This window comes from Amia ocellicauda, chromosome 2, assembly GCF_036373705.1.
Source record: "Amia ocellicauda isolate fAmiCal2 chromosome 2, fAmiCal2.hap1, whole genome shotgun sequence".
NCBI classification, from domain to species: domain Eukaryota; kingdom Metazoa; phylum Chordata; class Actinopteri; order Amiiformes; family Amiidae; genus Amia; species Amia ocellicauda.
The window spans coordinates 14,905,197-14,930,437 of record NC_089851.1 but is presented as its reverse complement, the minus strand read 5'-3'; the positions used below and the strand labels follow the sequence as shown (position 1 = coordinate 14,930,437).

The following is a 25,241-nucleotide window of genomic DNA, read 5'->3' as shown; positions in this document are numbered from 1 at the left end:
TCTAAAAAATATATATATAAAAAATATACACACAGCACAACAAAGTTAACTTTATTAAATGTGTAACATAATCCTTAAAGCATCTGTACAGCTGAAGAAAGGTGCATATGAAATGAAGAATTACAAAATGATAGTCTTTGTCACAATTACAGATGTATTTGGTCCATCTGCCTTAGGGTAGTCTGTCAAATATTTAATCTGGTCTCTGTACTTTTTTAATAGCCTTCAAAGCTAATGTGACTGTAATGTAAAAAGTAAAATTAAGTGTTTTCTTCAAGATTAACTTCTAAAAAAAATATATATATATATATATATGTGTGTGTGTGTGTGTGTGTGTGTGTGTGTGTGTGTATATATATATATATATATATATATATATATATATATATATATATATATATATATATATATATATATGGATCTTACCCTTTTAACAGTATACAGATTGATTTCTCATATGCTCACATCACAGGCAGTGTAGATTAGACAGGATGAGAAATGTCCACCATTAAAGAGCTAAACAGAGGAAGTGCAATTAAAACAAGATGACCTTTATGAAGAGGGTAGAGGTTTGCAATTATAGGGGTGGAGTTGGACATTTTTATAGTCTTGATTTCAGTTTAAAAGGCATACTTAGTACACTAGGCCCATGCCACTTAATTGGAAAGCTATTTGAAAAATATTGTTCTAGGTTTGCTTTTTGCTGTATGTGTGTTTGTGTAAAATATTTTATTTAGCAGTGTATACCTTATATCAATGTGGGTTCAGAAAAATACGATAGATGATAAAAGCAAATTTTGCATTTTCTGCCTCATTTACATTAGTTAACATTAAGTCAACTCCTGAAATTAATTGAAAAGGGAAATCTTCAGTGAAACATTACACACTGTACAATTGAGCAATATATTTTGTAAGCAAAAAATATGCACTTCCATTTTTCGAAAGCTATAGTGTGAAAAACAACCCCAGCAAATACAGAAACATTTAATGTAGGGAATGGAGATTAAAAATATACAATAAAAAAAAAGTTACTGGAGTTTTACACTAAACTCAATCCCACACCTGACATTCTAACCAAATTTAAGTAATCACTAACTCACACCTTCCCAAGAGTCATTAATTTGCGTTCCCTCTCAATCCCAAATCCTAACTTTGCAGCAACTCCTTTTCTCATGGAAGGTTATAATCATTCAAATTTACGACTTCTACTAAGAGCACAGTATTTATTTTTTCTAAAGTATCACATCTTGAAATGCACCAACTGGAACTTGTGAGAATGAAAAGACTGCATACTAAACAATCTAGTTTAAATATTTAGCCAACATTAATGTTATCTTAAAAGCTGCTAAACTGATTTAGTGTTAATTACATGTTTTGTTTCCATCACATATATTGGACTTATTCAACCTCTGTTTTTGGTTTTATCTTGTCTACTGTAGTATTTAACAGGTTTTAATAGAGTAGACTCCCATATTGATAGAATCAAATTAGAATTTATACCGATAGAAGGATTTTTGTATCAGTGAAAACTTAGTTTGAGCTGTTGTTCAATTGCTAATCTAGCATTTCATGCATTTTCAACAGATAGGCTAAATCAAGCCATGTAGATTTCATGTAACCGAACAATAGTCAATTGAATAACTATAGACATGGTTTTAAACCCTTCTCAGTCAGTACAAATAAGGTTAGTGGTATACCCTTCCTAAATCTTTTTTGAAATTATACATAAAAATGGAGTGAGTGTATGCTAGATATGAGGATGCCAATATGATCGCTCAAGAAGCTAAGGGTTTAATAACTGTTTAGCCTCATTGGGGGCTTTGTCAGAAACTGCTCAGAAAACATCCCAGAGGCTTTTCTTGATAACTGCGGACCACTCTAGCTTAATCTTATCTGTTTAAGGTCCACGGGTCATGATTGTGTGATAATGTAATCCAGCAGACAGCTAGGCTACATGCAAGACTCCTCTGTCTGAAATCCCTGACAGACAGTCACTGATTTGAGGGTTGGCATGCACTATCAGTACAGTATGGTACGAGAAACTCACCTTTATTTAGAAAGCAGCTGAGCAAATATGTGCTTTGGTTTTCAAAATAAAGTGCTTACTACGTTTAGGCCATCGGACTTCGAACAGCACTTTTTTTTTTTTTAATCGGTTTATTGACCTGCATGATTTCAGTGTGAAGAACATCAAATGAAATGGTTTGCCTGTTTAATTATGATCTTAATCAGTTGGGCAGGACATTGAGGATTTAAAGACTAGGCCTATAGCATGCGTACACAGTTCCGTTTTGCTCAAAAGAAAATCTTCCTTTATTACTAAACTGCTGTGTGTAGTTTATGTAGCAATAAATATAATTTCAATTTTCTCCTTTGATATCACTGTTTTAACATGTATAATTGCCTTTGGTTGAGATCCTTTCTTTTAATATCCAAATTTGGGATTTATACATTTTTTAAGGGTAGGCTATGTTTTGAAAGATTGAATATTCAAATGTGTCCATCTTCACAACCAGATATTTAAGGCCCTTATGTCTGTGAGTAATGGAAATGACCACATATGTTTAAGACGATGTATATATATATAATTTTTTTGTTCTTTGGACAAAGCAATTTTCGCTTTGGCAAGAGCAGATTTAAGTTTCTCTGGGTATGTAGTCTTCTGTCAGTCTTCCAAAGCACTGTGCTACACTTGACATCTTTCACTAAATAAGAAGCTCAAACAACAAATAAGTGAAAATAATGACTAATTCCTGGAGGCTACCTAAGAAGAAAAACAAAAACAAAAACAAAAAAAACACACACACAACAAAAAAAGAGAATTGATCCCTGACAGGTTGATTTAATGGAAAAGAGCAGTTGGAAAGATGATGTTGTTCCGAGACTGAAACCAGTGGCTGTGTACTTATAGCCGGCAGCAAGCTGATCTACTTATCTTGTTATTGACGTCAAAAATGCACGACTGCAAGCACAGAGTCTCAAAAAAAAGCAACATGGGCACACTTTCCCTCAGAAACTGTTACTGTAAGGCAGGTGACACCAGGATGACACCATGCACAGCTGAGTTTCGCTTCACATTGCGTCGTTTTATTGTAGGAATGACTGCTTTTGTACATGGCTGCTTCTGCTGCACTATTCTCTAAAATTGATGTTAAAATTCAAATTCCTCTCAAGACCTTTAAACATTTAAACGGTTTACCAGAAAAAATGCTATATGGTAAAATTCAAAAGGTTTTCACTGTAGATATTCTATTACTATATTTATTTTTTGTAATACAACATTGTCACTGTTTTCACACATTTAGGGTGAATACTAAATATGTTTCATTCCTGTTGAAGTCTGTTAAAGGGAGCCCCAAATTCCCAGACTCCCTGTAATTACCATAAACCATTTACATAGTGCAGAGAGTTTCATGCTTCTAATGTCAAAACCATTATGTCTTAAAAGCTTCAAACTTTACGTTGTATGTATATATAACTGCTTTGCTTTTAAATATGGCTTTTTATATGGATATGTAGGACTAGACCCTGAATTGAATGTCAAAAGTAAGTAAACTCGAAATAAGTCTCCTTGGAGAAAACAAACTAATCAGAATATCTGTGGACCATTTTTCTGTTGCTTCTATTTGATAATACAACCTTTTTTGCCATATGGAAGAATATAGTGTTTTACAGCATATATGCCATCCTGTATTAGTAAGTATCCATAGAACTCCAGTTTGATGTCCTGAATGTGATGCATCCATTCTTTGAGTTACCCTTTTTAAAATAAATGGACTGTCAGATTAGCCCAGATAAGTTGATGAAATAACATAGCCATTTCTCCTCCGCTCCCTGATCTACAGCTATGAGACCGAATAAATGTCAGTTGTAAGTTCAGTTGTCTCAAAGCAGACATCTAACAGCTTACTGGTCTGGACAAGGGTTCAAGTATGACTAAAACTAGGCTGACTTAGTTTCGGAAGAGGCCTAAAGTAAAATTTTAAAACGCATTTCTTATTCCAGTTCTTACTGTTTCATGATTTCAAGCTAAATGCAGACTCACCTGTCACAATGTACATAGAACTGTTTTGCTTGGTGATTGACACTACTCCAGATATTTCATTTTCTTGCAATCTAAGTGAACTGTATGTTTGCAGACATAAGTAGAAGGAATTGGATAACTGCTTGTGTAATCTAATAGCTGGGAGATGGCTTTTCTAGATGTAAAGCCTTTTTTTTTTTTTTTTAATAGATGGCTTGAAGGACATGTTCTTGCACACCTTAACCTTTATAAATTACATGAAATTTTTGGATGCTTTTGAAAAAATCTATGCCTGTCTTAAAGGTAAATAAACTGCCTGGAACAGCAATGTTTCCTCCTTAAACACTTGACTTTCTAAGAGAACGTATTGTAAGTGACATGGGAGTCCACATTTATCATAGACCTAAAAGGAGTCATTGGAAATGTATGTTTAATCATAGACCGTAGTCGTGTAAATATTTTCATTGGATTTAAAATGTAAAAATTAAGTGTTTCTAGCAGTCAGGGATTACATAATTTCAAGCTCCTCCTTTCTGTGAGAACCCCCTAGTTTAAAGTGACAGAAAAGAAAATGGAAATGTTGATATGAATTAAGTCCTGTAAGCAACACTTAATTGAAGGTGCCAATTTGATTTCCTGGTCTCAGGGTGATGATTGACAGGCTTTCTTGGGGATCACCTGGATGGTCCCTGAGGACCCCTGTGGGTAAAGCCATTTAAACATGGCTTTATTGGTGGTTCCCCCACCCCAATAAAAATGTATGTGTATGTATATGTATATATGTATTTGTGTGTATGCATTACTTAAGGGTCCATGTTTATATAAGGGTGATCTAGCAAGGTTCCTATAATGGTTTTATGCATCCAAAAGTGTTGCTATACTGTATAGCCTAAGTAAAATGTATAGCATTTTTACAGATTGATTCTATCCTATAAGTAACTTGTAACACATTTGATAAATGCATAAACAGTTTCTTATGTGCCAAACATCGAAATTGTGCCCACATTTTTTAACAGGCATGTTTTCTATTAATTACATTTGCGGTTACAAAGGGCAGATACTGAGATGTGCCAAATGAAAATATTTGTCGGCCCATTTTAGTCGCTCCAGTTCCATCTGAGAACTTCCTCCTGTTTCATTACTCTGTGAAATGAATTAAATCATTTTATAGATCATGTTGCATTGTTTTTAATATACAGATGTGGGAAAACAATTGAGTGACCTGTATCACTTCTACGTGCACTATAATGTCGACTTCGACAAAGCTGTAATTGCTCTATTTTGCTGAATATCCTATACCGTTGTTGTGGTCATCACCCCCAAGAATCGTTGGCTTTCTTCTAGCTTTTATATCCTCAATCAGTGCAAGTTGTTTCCAAACATTTGCCACCATTCCATAGAGATATTTGGACTAGTGCCTAAAAATAAGTGAAGGACAAAATACATGCCAATTAATGTACTGGACAACATGAACTTACTTGGAAGGGGTCACCCCAGCAAAAAGTGTGGAGGCTGAAGCAGTATATTGCCACCTGTTAAGCTAAGTCATCAGCTGACTTTTCCATACTTTAGACTTATTTTTAAAATGTTAAAATGTGACACCCATAAATCATAACAGTTGTCTACTGAATTGAACTTCAAAAGTGCTATAGCCTACATCTTATAGAGTAGCAAAACGTGAAGATGCAAACAAAATCTTAGGAACCTTGCTAGTTCCCCTTTAAGGTAACTTAGCTAGGGGACCATGAGTTTATTGGAGCTTACACTGGAAAGTTCTACCAGGCAGTCTACAATTTGAAGTTATGTACAAGACAGTATTCCTCCCTTCACCACTACTAACAACTGCGACCACACACTCACATGCACACACACTAAAGTTCTAAACTTCTTTTAAATTCAGAATACTGATTTAAACGTTTCTTTCTCTCCCCATGCTTTTAAGGAAAGCTTAGAAATGTCCTAGCAAGCATGTTCCGTTGGTAGCTGCAAATTATGCTAACCACTTTTTGCTTTACATGTTTGTGTTTGAATTGGCAGTGTCACGTGAATCTGTAGACAAAGGGTACTTGAGAGGTTAGTAAGGTTTTGTATTTGTAAGCAGCAGGGGTTAGCTGTGAATGTGATCATTGAATCGTAGGTAATTTTGGCTCTGCTCTAGGCATTAAATCTGTGTTTTTGCTGACAGCCAGTATTCCCATTTTGTTGTGCTGCATAGGCGTTTCTGTCCAAACTAAAAAGACCTTTATCTCCACGTCCATTACGACATGTCTAATGTGCCATGGCTTTAGGATACAAAAGAGAATAAGACAATTGAAAGAAGAACAAAGATGTTTAGAAACTGTTAATGTTTTGTTACAACAGGAATTGGAAATTAATGAAAGCCAAGATACTTAAGTTATTGTGATCAATATTGAACTTTAGTTTGCCTAAAATATGAATACCTAGACCAATGAATAAATTCCCAGGGCTACATTGGATTATTGTGCATCTATAACAAAATGTTTGCCACTTTAAATAGGAAGTTGACTGTGCAGTTGAAGATCAAAATCAGCCTGCAGTATTGACTTATTTAAGGTAATATGGCTGGATTGCAATTTCGTTTTGGTCAATACATTATTAATTTAATACACAAAATAGGGAACATTCAGATTAATGTAATCATAAGGACAGTACCGGGGACCCTTTGCTGATTCCAAGCATTAAGAGATTATTCCTTTTAGCATCTAGACGACTCACTGAAAATGTTTTATTCAGACGTCTTAAACTCATGTGCCTCTCACCTTCTACAGCACTGCCACCTCTGGTGTAACCAGACCTGTCAGGGCTTTAATGTGAATTCTATCTGACAGGATTGGTCCCCAGTTGTGATGGTAAATCTGCTTGTGGGAAGACTGTGGCTGACCCTCTATTAGTAAAGGAATACCGCCTTTGAAGGTGGCTGCAAATGGTCATTTTCGGAGTGCCTTAGCATTAAGTAAACCTGCCTACAGGTTGAGAAAGTATTGCTCTTTTAGCTCAGTGCTCAGTAGCCTACTTTTTTTTTGGTCTGGACTGGACATACACTAAATTTTCTTATCTATTTCTTAACCCATAGATAATACAGCAGATTTCAATTATATGGTATGTACATTTCTTAGGTAACTTTACAGTACACAATCATTAATATTTAGGTGTGGACTAAATGTGATTAGTAGTGGTCTTAAACATCAGTCCCTTCCCCTGCCTCCTCATTGCTTGAATCTATACTGATTCATGTAGATCATTCTTTACAACAGATTAAATACGTTGGTGATGGCTAGTACTCCATATCGTCATTTTAAATGGTTCACTTTCTGTATACCCGATAGAGTGGAGATGGCAGTCAGCTTTGCATTGAAATGTGTACCTAAAAGAGCTGGGAATTGTAATACAGCCACTAAGCACCTGTGAGTTCCCTGGAGATTACTAGCTAAAATGAACATTAGGTTGGCTTCTTATTTGTTACCATTCGTGTGTGTAAGGAGTAGGCACTAGTCTCTAGGGACAATAGCAACTGCAGCAACCCTAAAAAGTAACTTAACAAAAAGGAATTAACTATAATAAGACCAATCTATAGTCTATATCGGGCTCCCCATAGTTTCTTGAAATGTCTGAATATTGTGGCTTGTAATCTTTTTTTTATTATTATTATTCAGCAATATTTAGTAATGAATTGCTGTACAGAATTGTTAGTGTACACATATATTGAACCAGAAGCTAGAAAATTATAAAATCCCTGCAGTTATTTAACACTGTATTTGATAGACTATACACTGCAGAAATATAAATAAAGTAGTAGCTGTGAATGTGCATCTTTATGGTTTCATTCTGTCTGGAAAAGTGGTTGATACTAGTTTGCTAGTTTTATAAAACAAAAGATAATAAGTTTGGCTTGGTGGTAAATTATGACAAAAGGTACTTATTATTTACATAATATTAAATGCTCTTTGCTCTTTGCTTCCTAGATGATTGGATATGATTAGATTGCGCTTCAAATTGCAAGCTTTAGGAAAACTATTTTAAATTTAAATGTGCCTGATGTAGCAAAAGTGCCATTGAAACTGACCACTAGTACAGATCCAACCATTCACATTTTTTCAGTCCTTTAGAAAAAATTACAACTGTTTTTATTATTGGTTTTGAATGGAATTGGAACAAAGATAGACGTATACATATCCATCCATCTGTCCATCTGCGTGCGTTTGCACATGCTTGTCTGTTTTTTACACCAAATCAAAATATATTTTAAACATTCTAAAAGGATGTGTGATGTACGGAGTATGAGCCTTGCTGTATGAGAACAAATGCTTTGTGAGTTATTACAAAAAAATGCATGAAACATTGAGCAGAGTATGTAAATTTGAATATATTCAAAGCATATTATAGTGTTAATTAATATTAGAACTGTTTATGCATTGCTAAACCTGGTGCTGTGTTTCCAAAAAGGGCCCACAGTTTTTAAGGTCAAACAACTATCTGGTCATAAGTAGTACCAACAGTGACATGAGGCTTTATCAGTATTTTAACATTTTTAATTGGTTTCTGTGTTTTTGAGCTGTTCTGGAAGTTTTTAATAAGATGCAGAAGAGGAGTTTTACCATTTACATGTGTCCTTGTGTGATAAGGAACATTTTCTTGCCTTAAACGGTTGACTCCATTACATTTCCTCATCAAAGTTTTAATAAATAAATTCTTTCACATACTTTCCATGCAATTTAAGTTTCTGAGCTTACATTGAGGTTTGCATAGTATGTTGTACATTGATAAAAACTTATTTGCTCACTTCAGTGTATCTTGAAGAGAGGTGAACATGCTGTTAGAAAATATTCTAAGAGCTCAAATGTAACACCAAACTTAAGATTACTGTATATAATTTTACATTTAAATCTGTACAGAATCTAATATTATAAAATGCCTATTGCATTATTAGTAGATGCCCTAACTATGCAAAGGTCAAATATTACCCATCTCTGTACAGTCTTTGCACCTAGATGTATGAATGCAGCCTGTTGCCTTCCGGTCTTCTTTCTGGCTTTTCCCTTCTCAGAGTCCACTTCTATGTGCTAGATTTTATCACAAACCACTTTTATCTCCTCCGTTTTAAGTCTGTTCTCTGAAAAATATTTTCAAGTTTATTCCATAACTGTTTTTAAAGAAAGATTTTAAAGAAATAATCCCTAAAACATTTCAGCATGCAATGCAATAACTGTCACAGTTTCCTATTGTCAGATACAACTGAGTTTTAATGAGCTGTCATCGTAATGTCATACACTGAAGAGATGAGTTGCACACAGAAAGAAAATTACAAATTTGAGCCTTGATTTGAACACCTACAACTTGATAAAAATATCAGATGAGACGCAGAGAGATCAGTATAGATAGGCTTGTCTATTGTATTTCTTGTGTAGCCCATTGTGTTCACCCATGGAGAGTTAGCTTCCTCTGTGAAGAGAAATAACAAAATCATAAAGTAAATAAATATAACTTTGTTCTTTCATGAAAATTACGGTTATCTAGATGTGGTATTGATGAAACCAAAAAAAGCCAACTAAAATGTATATAATGACTAGGCCCACTACTTCCACACAGTACATATGTACACAACACCATACTTGTCCTAGTTGGCTGCCATTGCCTCTGAAGCAATATTTATATCTAAACCTTTTGGAAACCTAATACGCAATATTTTCCACTGATGTTACTATACAAGGAGTAGGAGACCAGTAAGAGGTTGCGTGTGTGACATCACATTCGCAGAATTCTCAAAACTAAGCTTTCGAAAATGCATATTGTGAGATTTTTTTTAATTTAGTGTATTTTAAGAGTGTGTGAAAAAACATGATATTTCTCTTAAATATTATACTTTATATCACCCTTCTCTGCTCAGAGTAAAAATATTTAATTGAAATATTCCCTCTTGTAACTCCTCTAACTGTATAAACTCAAACTTCACTCTAAAATATTACCATACCAATAACCTTTCTGACAAAATCTTTAGTATCCAACTGGGTTTATTTTTTAAATTGTTAAAAATCTACCTTTCATGTCTTCCTTTTTCATTTGTATTTAACTTTTCCTGTCAGTGTATTTTCTCGTTCTAAAAATGCAGTTATCTTTAAAAGCTAAATCTGACAGTTTTAAAATGTGAAAATATTTTTCTGTGCAGAAAAAAAAATTCTGAAAAAGTGGGAGAACTGGAATTTGATGTACAGTGTTACAAAGCATTACAAATTATTGAACAGGAAAATTGTTCACCAAATGAAACCATATTCTTCCAGTACATTTTTAAATGCTTTTTTTTATGTCACCGCTTATTTTACTTTTCAGTAATGGTCTCTGCAGCAATTCAGCAGTTTAATACTATTTTTGTATTTGTTTTGGTTCTTGCATTAAATATCCTTCACATCTCTCCACTATCCAAGTGTTTTAGACAACCTTTTTGAAATTCATAATTCATTGAATATTTTGAATATGTGCAGTCTTACAAATAATGTCACAGTGAATACATTTGTCTTATTTCTAGATATTTATTTTCACAGTTTCCTATGCTAACATTGTCATTTCCATTTTTGTCTCCTCTTTCCCAGTGAGATTTGTTGACTGCGGCAAAAATGGACAACTTCAGTATGAAATCAGTGACCCAGCAGACTTCCGGATAGGTGGTGATGGAGTGGTTTATGCTGCGAGAAGTTTCCATGTTTCTCACAAGCAGACATTTGTGGTAAAAGCACAGGATTCGGAGACCCAAGAGCAATGGCAGACAGAAGTGAAATTGACCCACAGGCCATCACCCAGCCAAACGTTGCAGGTAAAGTCAATGAAGTTTCCTTTAATTTGTGTTTTTTGTTGAGTTTCTTCTTGTTTAGTGTCAGTGGCGCTGGTGTTTTGAACTGTAGGTTAATTCTTTTCAATTTTCGTAAATTTATAGTGTGAATACTGTCTAATCTATAAACCATTATTCTTTATTGTAAAAGGTTTGCTAAATAATGCAAATATGGTGCTCTGATTAAAGTGTAAGCAAAATAACAACACTTGCATCTCCACATATAATATACATGCTGGTCCACTTGAAAATGTGTAATGCCTCACCAGTCATTTGAAATAAATTTCCAAACAAACAGTTTGATAAGATTTTGGTTTTATCACAATGCCTCAAGTTAACATGAAGTCTTCCACAGAAATGTAAAGCCAGTGAAATACATTAATATGCAGAACAAAAGGTTGCAATATACATTTTACATTTCATAAATATCATAGTCGTTCACAGACCTGTCTGCCTGTAAGATACCTTGCAGCATCTGAAGGTTAAAGTTTGTAATACCCTTCCATGTGGTATAAATGGTTACAAAACATGAGTTGCATTTAACTAAAATATTAGTGTTGTTCATAACATGACATCTATTTTAGTCTGTGCTTCCAATCCTAACCCTAATACGTCCTGTATTGTTGCATTTTAACAATAAATATTTTATGATGTTAGAAAAGCAGCCATTTGTCAGATACCCTGTTTAAGGCTGACTGCCTCCTATTTAATTAAATTGGTCCATTAAAAAGTTTATGCGGACAGTTAAATATAACAAGTACTCTACAAGTCAGCCATCAGTCAGGTTTAATATAACAGTTCGGCAGAATTAATGTACTGGTACTGTAGAAAAAGCATTTCTGGCACATGGTGCTCGTTTACTCTTCCCTCCTTAGCAGATATGATTTTCAATAAGAACATTCATCACTTTACTAACATTTTAAGCAACGATCTGCCCCCTTCAACATAAGTGATTGTAAGTTCAAATTCCATCGATTTAAAGGTTACAGTGCCTTGATTTCAGTTGGGAAGTGATGCTTGAAATTGGCAGGACACTTAAATCTCAAGAACCATTGGTTAAGAATATAAAAATATATTTGTATAAAACTCAAATCTTAGGGTGAAGACGGAGAGATCATGAGATCAGGATATCAAAAATTATATTACAGCCTAGAAATATTGCAAATTGTCACATTGAGTATCAAACGAATGTATTCATTCCCTTAGTCCAATTATTGTTTGATTTGGTATTAAGAAATATTAGTGATTAAAATTGTAGAATTAAAGTCCCTCACTCATTTAAAACTCCTGTCCATACTTTGGTCTAAGTGACTTCTTCAGATGGAATTTTACTAATACTCCCAAAATGCAATTGGACTGCATCACTTCATTTAATGTATTCTTAATAAACACAGCTGCATACACATGTAAAAGTAAATATGATTTCAGTGTTGACCTTTGCCCTATTTCCAGATAACCAACACTTTATAGCAGAATTATTTTACTGCTTTTTGCTATGTTTTGCTTTGTTTCCATGTTCCTTATATAAAGTTGTTTTTCACCAAACTTTATAAGTATCTGTCAAATGGTCTAAATTAGGGAGATACAATAGAGGACTACCCTCTGTTTTGTTCCCTGGCTCTCTGGAGGCCTTAATGAAAACCACTGATTCCTGGCTCTGGACTCTGACTGTTTATGAAACAAATATTTCTACAAATTAAACAAAATCCTGTTTGGGGAAAAGGGTATTTTAAAGTATGCTTTAAATATAATGGTATATTTTGCTGATAAAGCAAAATTAAACCGTCTTTTGAATAAGAAGTCCTAATTTCATTAGCAGGACTGAGATGATCAGTTTTTTTATGTGTTATGGAACCAGAATGCTCTCTTTATTGTAGAAATATATATGAGTGCATCTCATAGATTTTTGGGGGGAGAACAAGGAACAAAATGTCTTTCACTGCATTGGTATTCAACATCCCCTGGTGATCAAAAGATAATGTTAGTGTTTTGCTTTGTTTATCTTAAGTCTTCCATTGTAAATTGAAATTGCTTGAGTGAATATCTCAGCCATCTTGCTTTATGTACTGTGAATTCTAGCCATTTCAAAGATGTGATATTTCTTGATAAGGTCCCATTCACTGAAGTGGTAACATCTAGATCAGCTGACATGCTGCCACATAACTTCTTATTGGAATTATTTATCTGACAATCGTATATACTTTTGACAAGTATGTGGGGGGAAAATAGCCTATTAAATTTTAAGCTATGTTTCACTTTTTCATGATTTAGTGTGCAGCTGATCTGTATCTTGATTTGCAGTCCTTTTCTACCTCCTACATTCCTTTTCCTAGAATAATGTTCAGAGGGATGAATGCATTTTAATTAGATTTGCAAATGGCTCTGGTGTGTTTTGTAAAAATCTTCTTTGAGCATAAAAATAGTTTCAAATCATGGCATCTGAAGGAAACTAAAACTAGACATTTTTGACCAAATGGTACAAAGTCTGAAGTACCATTTTGGCAAAGGGTAGGAAGGAGCATTAGCACCCACATTCACCTACTGAGATGAATGTCCATTCTGTTAAGCAAGCCATCCACAGCATCCATCATTCTTGACACAGGTCCCAAATAATTACTGCATTAATTCTCTGGAATTTAATAGGGTCATAAATATTTCTGAGTCATGTTCCTGGTAGCCGTTAGACCTGCTTCTGTGAATTTAAATGTATTAAATGTATAATCGGATTTCCAACATGATTAGCATTAGCAGTTCAACAATTTGGAAGTTCAGAAGAAACACACAAACGGCTATTCATTTATTTATTTCTGTTTGGAATGGTTTAGATCTCAAAATGGCATTTTACAAGTCGGCAAATTATAAACTTGAGAAGGAAAAAAAAACTTCCAAACAAATGGATTGTTGTTCTGCTCAGATTGCAGCTGCCATTCATCACTTGCCCTGCAACAGTATCCTTTTTTAGGATAGACCTTTCAAGGTTATACTGACTTTCCTGGCCATGCTTCAGTTTTCTGATACAAAGGAATTTTGTATTTTGTTTGCCCCGCAGGTACTAGCCCTTTTCTTTGGCATTTGTATTAATTTTGCCCAATTGAAGATAGATTATTTTTGAAAAAACATTTCAGTAAACTATACTGGTGGAGATGTTTTAAAACTATATAGCAAGGGTTTCAAATTATCACTTCTTTGAAATCTCACCTCACTTATTATATTACCCTTTGAGTGCAATTGTAGACAAAAACACATTGACACGAGACGAGATGCTGAATTTGATCAGACAGTCAAAAAAAACTATGATTGTTTCAGTACTGTGCCTTTTCTACCCCTTTGCAAATATAGATGAGGATCTGTAGTTGGGGAAAGAACCATATTAACTATCTATAGTAAAAGGCTTGGGAAAATAAAGATCTTGTGACCATGAGGTAATTCAGTAGACTCGGAAGAGCTGCTGCCCTAAATGAAATTAACCAAGGAGGAGGCTGATCTATGCTAGGACCATCTGTGTATGTTCTTGACCACTAGCATCACCACTAAAAGAAAAAAAGTCAAACTGTCATCTGTTCTTGTTTCAGCATGGGACGAAATCAGGTGCTCCAGAGGTGTCCCAGCAGGTCCAGGAAATTGTATTTCCAAAGCAACACCCAGACAGCAGTGGGCTGCTGAAGCGCCTGAAGAGAGATTGGGTTATCCCCCCAATCAATGTGCCAGAAAACTCAAGGGGCCCTTTCCCACAGGAGCTTGTCAGAGTAAGGATCTCGACCTTCCTTCCCCCACCTCCATTTGAGCGCACACCGAAATGCTAATGCATTCCACAAGGTCCAACGTCCAGGTCACTTAATGAGATGATATTGTCACTGTATCACAGCACAAGGACGTACTAGCTCTCCCACGATTAAATTCCCTTAATTTTATTTATTTTGGTAATGTAGAAAATCTTCATGAATGTTCTGACACTGGGATATATTGAAGATAGCTATTTAATTAAAAATCTTTTTTTTTCTCAATGAAGTGCCTTCTGCATAAATAATACTTAATCCATTGAGTAACAGTGAAGATATTAGTTTAATGGGAGACTTATATGTGATAATGGTCTATACAGTCATGAAAAAGCCTAGGGATACCATGTCCAGATTTACATAGTCAAGAAGAGAATAGAAAAACATAATTAACCTTTCAGTCTGAAGAGAGAGCCCTCTTTTATGAAACCCAGCAATGCCTGCTGAGCAAGCTGAAGCCGACAGCGCTGTTTGGAAGATGGGTTATTACTAATGTACCATGACAGAAGTAATTAATAGATTGTCAGATTTTATTTTTTTTCCTTCTCAAAAATAAAAAGTATTCCAACATTTGAATACATACTTCTCACCTCCCTTGCTTCTGTTTTTCAGATTAGGTCAGACCGTGATAAAAATCGCTCCCTGCGTTACAGCGTCACAGGACCTGGTGCCGACCAGCCTCCTACCGGGATCTTCATCATTAATCCAATTTCAGGACAGCTGTCTGTGACTAAGCCTTTGGATCGGGAACAAATATCTAACTTTCATGTAAGTGTAATAAGAGGCCATGTAGTGCACCTTTTTACTTTAGCCCCAGACTTGTGTGGATGAAATGATACGTGGCTAGATTGAATTTAGTATGATTATCCACATTCACATCCTGCCATTCAGGTTACCGTAGTTATGAGATTCCAGAGCTCTGAGAGCATTCCTTACAGAAAAGCTACAGATGTTGGGTAGTTAAGTCAAATGAGATTTATTTTGCCCTATTTTGTGTTTATACCTTCATAGTTTAAAGGAATACATATTTTTCTCCAATATAACAATTACATTTGATTTTGTTGTTAAATATTTTTTTCTTTCACGAACTGGCAAAGTGTTGATTGACTGCTGCTATAAAGAAGTAGTAGATTTAAAATGTCATTATCTTGTTGAAGACTACAGTTGAATAGATTTTTTTCCACTGTATTTGCTGCCTACTAAAAGCACAAAGACAAAAATAAATATTAGTCATAAGGCTCTAGCTTCTGCTCTCTAGTCTTAGTAAATGTGAGCATAAATCAGGTTATGAAATTTCTGTAAGTTCAAACCTTTGGGAAAAGCAGCAAATTGTAGATTATTTTTATTATAGAAGAAGAAAAACACAAAAAGCTTCACTTTGAAGAATGTTATAAAGATACCAAAGGCTTGTAAGTTCCTAAGAGAGAATTGAAAATAGCTGTGGGACAATGCAACTTCAATGCCTGGGTTTTGCACATGCCTTGTACATTTAGAATTACTTCAAAAAGAGTCCTATAACTGGTAGCTGCCCTTTCCCGTCTGTTTATTGTTTGAAGCTGATGGAATGTGTCTAAATTCCTGAGGTAACTTTGTTTTTTCCAGCTAAGGGCACATGCAGTGGATCTGAATGGAAACCAGGTGGAGAATCCAATCGACATTGTAATCAATGTGATTGACATGAATGACAACAGACCTGAATTTCTGCACCAGATCTGGAATGGCACTGTTCCTGAAGGGTCAAAGCCAGGTAACGATACCCAATAATACAATAAGGAAATGATAAACAAAACGGTTTTATAGATTAACAGTAACTTTTTATTAAAATAAGTACAGAATTGTATATAATAGAAACTCTATAACATTAGCAGCAAAAGTATTATATGCAAAGGTCAGATAGTACCCGTCTGTCTACAGCTAGACCCTGTCAGATGGAGGTAGGCTGTTTTCTTTCTGGTTCTTTCCAATGTCCTCCTACTCCTCCAAGTCCGCAGTCTGTTTGCCAGACTTTATAATGTGAAATGAACCACACTTGTTAAACAAGAAAACATTGTCGTCAAGTCTGCGTCTGTCTCTTGTTGCCAATAATGCCAGGTGTAATCCATAACTGTTCCAGTGTCTGTTTCGAGGAAACTCCCCGAATGTTAAAATTGAGCAATTACATCTGAAGGTCTTGGTTATCAGCATACTCTGTTGAGGAAGGGGCAGAAATTAGTCTTAAACTCTACAAGAGCTGTATTAAAAATATTTTGAAACATTTTTGCATGTTATTGTTTCTGAATAATGTCCAAGTTTTTTTTTTTTTTTGTTTTTTTTTTTTAAATAAGTGTTAGGAGTTCTTTAATTAATTGACTCTAAAAAATTTTTTTTGTTATTCTGTAAGTAATGTTTACATTTCTTAATATTCTCTTTCATATATTTTACCGATTTTTAACGTCAAAAACAAAAAATACCCTTAAACAATGTTTTAACATTTTTTTTTTCTCTTTAGGAACTTTTGTAATGACTGTCACTGCTATTGACAAGGATGATCCCAAATCTGACAATGGAATTTTGCGTTACAAGATATTGTCTCAAAATCCTGAAAGCCCTTCTTCGAACATGTTCACCATTAACAATCAGACTGGAGACATCATCACAGTAGCTGCAGGACTTGACAGAGAGGTATTACCAATGTTAACTACTTTATGCAAACAAAAAAGACTGATTGGAATTAGGATTAATATATATGTCTCTGAATATTATTGTATTACTTTAGTAATTCATAATTGATGCAGTTGTTGGTAATGAAGCAAAAGAACAGTTCCTTGTTTTTGTACAAAATTGAGCTGGGTCCCATTTGTTTTACCAGCTTTTGAAAAGTTGGCAAAATATAAAACATTTTAATGGCTTTTAGAAATAATTGCATATTTGTGTCTAGGCACATTTAATCTGTACATGACCTAATGAGCTATTTTTACCCTCTTCCTTATGAATATTACTAACCTAATGCAGGGATTAACCTGCAAGCCATTATTTATAGACTTATAGATTGGAATGTACAGGTGATTTAATAATTGGATGGTCATTTTTTTTTCTATAAATGGCATCAGTTTATCTTCTAATTTGTATGCCTTCCCGGCTCTAATTTAAAATAGATGGTCAGTTGGTCTAATTTAGGCAAAGGCAATCTGCGTGACAGCCTCCTGTTCTGGTAATTACACCCCAGGGTTCTGTTACATGTGCAATTGCTGGGGGAAGGTTGCCACTGTGAAAATAATCTGTCTGCCTCCCATTACCTAGCAACCAGTACCTGAATGGTTTTTACCAGGGAGGGAGTCTTCTGCAAGATCAGAACCTCCCTGCAGGCTCTGGGAAATTAAACCAACAAGCAGCACTGCACTCCCACAGCTGTTTCATAATATTGATTTTTGTACATTACATGATTTAATGGGGAAATACTATTTATGAGTTGATATTAAAGCTCTTATGTATGTGGCCAAGTGCAACATTATGAAGAAAAATTAGCAACATACTCAGTCTTTGTAAGACAACAGCCTGATGCATTTTAAGTTATGTTCTTGCAATTTGCTATGTTTCAGTCTTCCCAGATGTATGCGACTTAATTTGTTTTCTTAACTCGAGGGATTTGAGGATGGGTTCCTTTTGTTTTGCAGAAAGTACCGCAATACACTTTAATAATTCAGGCAACTGATATGGAGGGAAACCCGACATATGGGCTCTCTAACACAGCAACTGCTGTTATCAAAGTGACAGATGTCAATGACAACCCTCCTGAGTTCACTGCTGACACCGTAAGTGAATATACTTTTAATAACACTTGAAGGTAGTTTTCGTAGTAATTTTGTTTGTATTTGAACACAATACATTATTTTCACCCACCATGCCAAGGGATCCTAGTGTACTCTGAACAAGTATGATGCTATAATTACTAACCAGTTATATTAAACAATCAAAAATGTTTGTTTTGACTCAAAGAACCTAGGAATTAGTTAAATAACTGGGCATCTAAGGAAAGATGGGGACAAAATAGACCTGTATTTTTCCTGTGTGTGCTTGGGGATACTCACAGGCTTTTGCAGGTGGTTTTCTGGTTTAACACTCATTAACACTAGAAGCGCTGACATTTCAAACTACCTACAGGCGCCAAAGCCAGTCAATGTAACCAATAGCTCTTTAACAGCTGAAATATGACAATTAGAGGCAAACCATTGCATAAAACTCAGAAGTTTTATTCATGAACTTCAAATCCAACATTTACATAGCACAAATGTAGTATTTAAATTGAAATATGATCATAAAACATTAATATTGCTATAAATAACAACGCACTTTTTTTCTAAACGCACACACTGCAGTCAAAACATGAATAACTATATAGCCTACAATAAGCAAAAAGCTCAAAAACGGCATACAATAAGAGAATGAAACAAGTGTAAACATTGTAAAGTGTAAATATTGGAATAATGCTCAAAAGCAATATTTTATAGTTCAAACATAACTTGCATTTATCAAAACATAATTGTACACTAAAGTAAACATTTTCAACATCGTGTAAACTTTGTTTTCAACATACACTGCTTTTATTCAATGTAGCTTTGTATTTCAGGAAGCAATTTACTATATATTTAGCCCGCATACCTGACAGCTCGGTACAGTCCACACAGGACACGTTTCTCCACTTTCCCTGCATGAGCATGAACCTCACACTGCATTTTGACAGCCCTCTCCAGGTGAACACTTTTACTCCACGAAAATATAGCATTGCAAATAAATGCTCCTCCGCTTATAATGTCCGTGAATCATTATTTTGCGTGCGATGTGCCTGCACTATTGCACACTGTACTATGTGCAGTAGCAATCGCATATTGATCAGTAGAGTAAAAGCACTCTGTGCCATTTGGACCTGGCGTTTCACTTGCAATGTTTTCACACCACTGGCACAAACCCACAAATGATCTGTCATTCCCAGTATCCCTGATGCCCCTGAATCAGTCATGTTCATATACACGGCATTTCCAAAACAAGCTCTCTTCAGTCTCTGTTTCCAATCCATATTTATTTGCGGGTAATCACTGTATCCACTCAGTCTGACTACAGCTGTAAGAAAACACCTGTAATGCTGTACAATGCGTGAGTTTTTCAAGCACATGAAAGACTGTAGACGGGTAGAAATTGCCACTTGAGCGCCAGACTGACTGTATTGTAAAGGGATGGCAGGATTATGCGTTATATTTGAGTATGTATTTAAATTACCGGTCAAAATAACCGGATTTTGGCTATTCTAGGTAAATGTGTTTATAACTTATTTATTTTTGCGTTTATCCAGCTAAAACGCTGTAGGCATGTTTAATACATATATTTAGGAAAGGTCACGAACGGGTATGCACAGTGTATTTAGGAACACAGAATAATTCAAATTTGAATAACCAAATCGGTCAAATTGGCCGGCTCGGCGCTTCTAGTGTTAAAGCAAGGATTGATAGTCATCCATACTCACTAAAGCAGACTGCCAATAAGAATGGGTAGCTATGCATATGTTTTATGTTCTGTGTACACCTATATTAGTGTATATAGTAAAAGCAATTACATGCGTGTGCAAAAGCACACATTTCAAGCTGCCTTTTAATTTTGGTCACTATTCTCAATTATATTTTTGTACTACAGCAATATTATACATTATAAACACGAGTCACAATGGTTAAATCCTGTGCCTGACATAACATTTTCTTGGAATAACCCAACAGATGTGCCTTTGTGAACTTAGTGACTTGGCATATATGGAAATAGTCAGGGTTGGGGTCAGTTCCACTTTTTCAATTTCAATTCCCCTTTTTAGACCCATTCCAATTTTCAATTTATTTTTTTGGCCATTGACATTATAGGCTCTACTGGAATTGAATTGAAAGACATTCCCAACTGAATTGGAATGGAAAACTAGTATTGACCCCAACCCTGGAATGAGTACCCCTTGTAGATGAGTTCCTTAATTTAGGAAGACGTTATACAGTCACAATTTTAAAATCGGCTCAAAGGCGTACATTTAACTAATATTATTTAGGGAGAAATCACTCTTGCAATGTGTTAGGTGTGGCAATGTGGGTGAGTAATCTAACAGGTGTATTTTGAACAAGATGAATTCAGGTACATTTACCAAGTTCTCTGCATCCTTACCACCTACCCTTGTTTTCAGTTTGGCAGTAATAAAATGTTCTAATGACAGCAATTTGATGCCAATCAAAAGAGTGTGTAGTCCAAGATAAGTGTTCAAATACTTTGCTTTTTAAAATGGAGTTCATAAAACCAAAATGTAAATGTTTTATGATGCCTTAAAAATAGGTTCTCCATTATATATTAGTCAGCATCCACTTGATTGACATGAAAACGTTTGATTAGGCGATTCCAGTGTTTCTGGTGGCTTCTTGCTAAACACATACAATGTGTTACTGAGCCTGACAATTCAGTCTTTACTAGTTGTAGTTTCATCCTTAAGGCATATCAATAGGTCCTAAAGTATTGGTCAGTGAGCTGTGAGTTATTTGTAATCTTGTACTTTTTCCAATCTTTAAATTTGCTTAAATATGTTGTGGTAGGACAATTAATATGAAGGCATGGTCAATAGATGTATTGTGTATCTGCCATTCTAAATTAATTTTGTAATGTTTTATTTATGTAGTTCTATGGAGAGGTGCCAGAAAATCGTGTAAATGTTATTGTTGCCAACTTAACTGTGACGGATAAAGACCAGCCAAATACACCTGCCTGGAACGCAGTGTACAGAATCACTGGAGGAGATGCCACGGGCAGATTCTCTATCCCCACAGACCCCAACACTAATGAGGGCTTGGTTACTGTTGTCAAGGTATGTTGCAGATTACCATTTGAATTTCTGTGCTTTTGAAAGGGAATTTTGGGTATTCAAGTTGTTGAAAATAATTCAAAATCACATTCACATACATTAAAATAAATAAATAAATAAATAAAATAAATGGCCTGCTAACCGCCCAAAATTTTATATTTACTGTAGAATTATAGTAGGTTTCTTTATTACACATTTAAAGTGTATGTCTGTTGAATGATTTGTTCCCCTTATGAAGCATGACATTGTTCTTTTTCCTCCTCTTTTTACAGCCTATTGACTACGAGATCAGTAGGACGTTTGTGCTAACTGTGGTTGCAGAAAATCAAGTGCCTCTGGCCAGGGGCATCCATCTTCCTCGTCAGTCAACTGCAACAGTCTCCATTAAAGTTATTGATGTGAATGAGAGTCCTTATTTTGAGCCAAACCCCAAGCTTATCAAACTGGAAGAAGGCTTACCAGCAGAATCAATGTTAACAACCTTTACTGCCCAGGACCCTGATCGTTTCATGCAGCAGACAATAAGGTACACTGCACATTGTAAAAAGAGGCCTGCCAGACATGCACTGATGTTTTGAGATTTGTGGATTTCCCTCTGTGACTTAAATACTTGTATATGGATGGGCACTAACCTATTTTAAAATTAAACTGTTTGGTTTTGGCATGGTTTACTATGTGATTGTGGTCATCACATAGCGTAGTAACACTTAAACAATGCAGAGTATTGTAACAATATAGTCCGGTTTGTAACCACGATATCTCAAAATAGTAAAATAAAAACAGTGACTCTTAAGAAGTGGCAATCTTTGTATGCCTTTGTATTCCTTTTACAGTGACTACTCTTTTATTTAAGATTACAAAGTATATAATTTCCTGGCTATAATCACTAAAATGGTAACACAGAACTGACTCTTTTTTTTCACTATCTTGTTTCCTTCATTTATTTTTAGATACTCAAAGCTTTCAGATCCTGCAAACTGGCTGAAAATTGACCCTTCCAGTGGCCGTATTTCTACAATTGCAGTTCTCGATAGAGAGTCTCCTTATGTGAAGAATAATTTGTATAATGCTACATTCCTTGCATCAGACAATGGTATGTAGATACTATTCTTAGCACTGTAGTATTCCGCATTCCCCCTGATCTCTGCTTTGTCAAAGTGATTTTAATTGCATTGCATCACATTACATTTTGTAGTAATCTAAAATCTTTCTTCGCTGCAGAGAGACATCTATTTGTATGCTTGCTTTGTATGTGAAGTGCAGTATTCTGGTTGATGAGTTCATTGACCTGCTAAATCTTTCTGGTTCAGGGAATTAAGTATGCCCATGTCTATAAGTATGTCTGTTTACGGGTGGTGCGCTAGAAAAAGGTTAAAATTCCAATAAAGCATTCAAACTATTTAATTGGAAGTAATTGGATGACTACTTCCTTTGAGTTCCAGCTCATTTCACTGACCCTGTGTCTATCAATGTTTTAGTATTCTTTGTCTTTGTCTTGAAGGTGTATGCCTATATAGCTATATTTACATTATATATATATATATATGTATATATTTAAAGGCTTTTTACAACCTTAACTAAAACAGACTATATACAGAGTCCTTTTTAATACATGGAATAATACCTGGATTTTTTTTATTGGCTTTTTTCTTCCAACCTTGCCATGCTACAACAAAATTGCATTCAGTATGCTAGGAATGTCAGTCATGCAGAGGTCTGTAAGCTGATATGAATAACTTTGCCTGAGAAATAATGTTACTGATGTATTTTCCTCTTCAGGTGTCCCTCCAGCCAGTGGAACTGGCACACTGCAGATTTTTCTGCTGGATATCAATGACAATGCTCCACAAGTGTTTCCTCAAGAGGCAGAGATCTGTGAAAAACCAGAACCCAATGCCATCAATATCACAGCTGTTGATGGCGACATCAACCCCAATGCTGGCCCCTTTGCCTTTGAACTTGCACTCAAGCCTCCAGATGTGAGGAAGAACTGGACCATTACTCGTCTGAATGGTATGTAGATATTTCTATAATATAGATGCACATTACTAAGAATATAAAATTAATATTTGGTAGGACTATGTATGCACATATCAGGGTTTCCCCACATAAATTTGCATAGGCAAGGTGGTCCAGTTCAGAATTGTTGAGGTGGGGGCGCAATCGCTTATTATTGGGAAAGGGGCGTGCGATCGCATACTGTTGGGGGTGTTTGCGGATCGGGTTTAGCTGTGGAGAAAGATTGCTGGGGGCGGAGAATGTGCGCTTGTGCTTTAGTTTTTTTTTTTTTTTTTTCACACACGTTTGGCCAGTTGGTACCTGACAAGCACTGCGGGAAATCCTGGTGGATTGTGCATTGTGAAACCTGATAAGTTATGATTTTATTTGTGGATTAATAGCAACACTGGGATAATAGGTTGGGTAGGTTGTTGTAAAAATGTAAGGAATATATGTATAATCTATGTATAATACGTGTGTGTGTGTGTGTGTGTGTGAGCGGGTATGTATTACATTTGAAAAAAAAACCTTCAAAGCCTTACTCTTATCCAATAAACTTACAATTGTATAAGCAACATTATAAACTAAAATGGAAACTGTCATTTAACAAACAAAAGTCCATAATCATACCTATATTTAGTCTTCCATACTTTTTGTTTTCCCTCTAGTTGTGATTTTCAGATGTGTGTAAATGCACACATTTTATATTTTAGTTTTCCTGGAATGGATTCATTACAAAATACATGTAATCTCTCTACAGGTGATTATGCCCAGTTGAGTCTTAAGATCAGTTTCCTTGAAAGTGGCATCTATGAGGTCCCCATCCTAATCACGGACTCGGGTAACCTTCCCATGTCCAACACCACCTATCTCCGAGTGAAGGTGTGTCAGTGCGACCACAATGGTGACTGTGCCGATGTGGAGCGCATCATTGCGGCCGGCTTGGGGACAGGAGCTATCATTGCCATTCTGCTTTGCATCATTATCTTGCTCAGTAAGTATACAGTGCCAGCCGTCTGAGCCAAAAGCAGCTACACAGAGTTATCCTCTAAAAGAAATCCTTTCAGATTATATGGATAAAAACCAAATCGCTGATCAAGCTTGTGTCAAGCTTTAAAAGCTATATCCTCTTATAACAATGTCTGAATTAAAAACAAAATTGCATATGTTTCGTTTATGGAGATGATCTTTATTTATTTATTTTTATTTTTTAAACGCTCCAGTCCTCGTCCTGTTGTTCGTGGTGTGGATGAAGCGTCGTGACAAGGAACGGCAAGCCAAGCAGCTGCTGATTGATCCCGAGGATGACGTGCGTGACAACATACTGAAATACGACGAGGAGGGGGGTGGAGAGGAGGATCAGGTACGCTGCTTTCTCTGGCTGCGCGCTCATTGGGCTGCTGCTGGCATAATCAAGCTTCTTATCTGGTCTACAGTTAATACTGGGAATTATTTTCCATTACAAAGTAATACCGAGTAATATTGCAAATTGAGTTTTCTTGCCTTAGGCCTAAGTTTTGATCAAGTTTTCCTGGGTAGCAAGCCGGGACAGTGCCTCTTTATTGTCACAAATTACTCTGTAATTCTGTTAATTGCACAGTTAATGTAATCCAAATGTTGCTGTTTACCAATTACATTTTGATTTAGATGGACATTTTCTAGTGTAAAGGAACAGAATTGATCTGATTTGTTTTTATATCTGATTCTGATTGTTATAATCGCAATACAATAAAAATCATAAGCCTT

At 35.4% G+C, this 25,241-nt stretch overlaps 1 protein-coding gene across 1 annotated transcript in view; it reads left to right on the top strand.

Moving 5' to 3' along the window:
• The window catches only part of LOC136765516 (cadherin-2), a 62,119-nt gene that overhangs the window by 29,502 nt on the left and 7,376 nt on the right, over positions 1–25,241 (top strand). The window contains exons 3-14 of the mRNA XM_066719592.1: positions 10,630–10,850; positions 14,438–14,611; positions 15,254–15,409; positions 16,244–16,388; positions 17,130–17,302; positions 18,295–18,432; positions 21,315–21,500; positions 21,770–22,023; positions 22,448–22,590; positions 23,277–23,510; positions 24,256–24,489; positions 24,719–24,858. Coding sequence (XP_066575689.1) covers positions 10,630–10,850; positions 14,438–14,611; positions 15,254–15,409; positions 16,244–16,388; positions 17,130–17,302; positions 18,295–18,432; positions 21,315–21,500; positions 21,770–22,023; positions 22,448–22,590; positions 23,277–23,510; positions 24,256–24,489; positions 24,719–24,858 — 2,198 coding nt within the window. The remainder of the gene's footprint in view (positions 1–10,629; positions 10,851–14,437; positions 14,612–15,253; positions 15,410–16,243; positions 16,389–17,129; positions 17,303–18,294; positions 18,433–21,314; positions 21,501–21,769; positions 22,024–22,447; positions 22,591–23,276; positions 23,511–24,255; positions 24,490–24,718; positions 24,859–25,241) is intronic.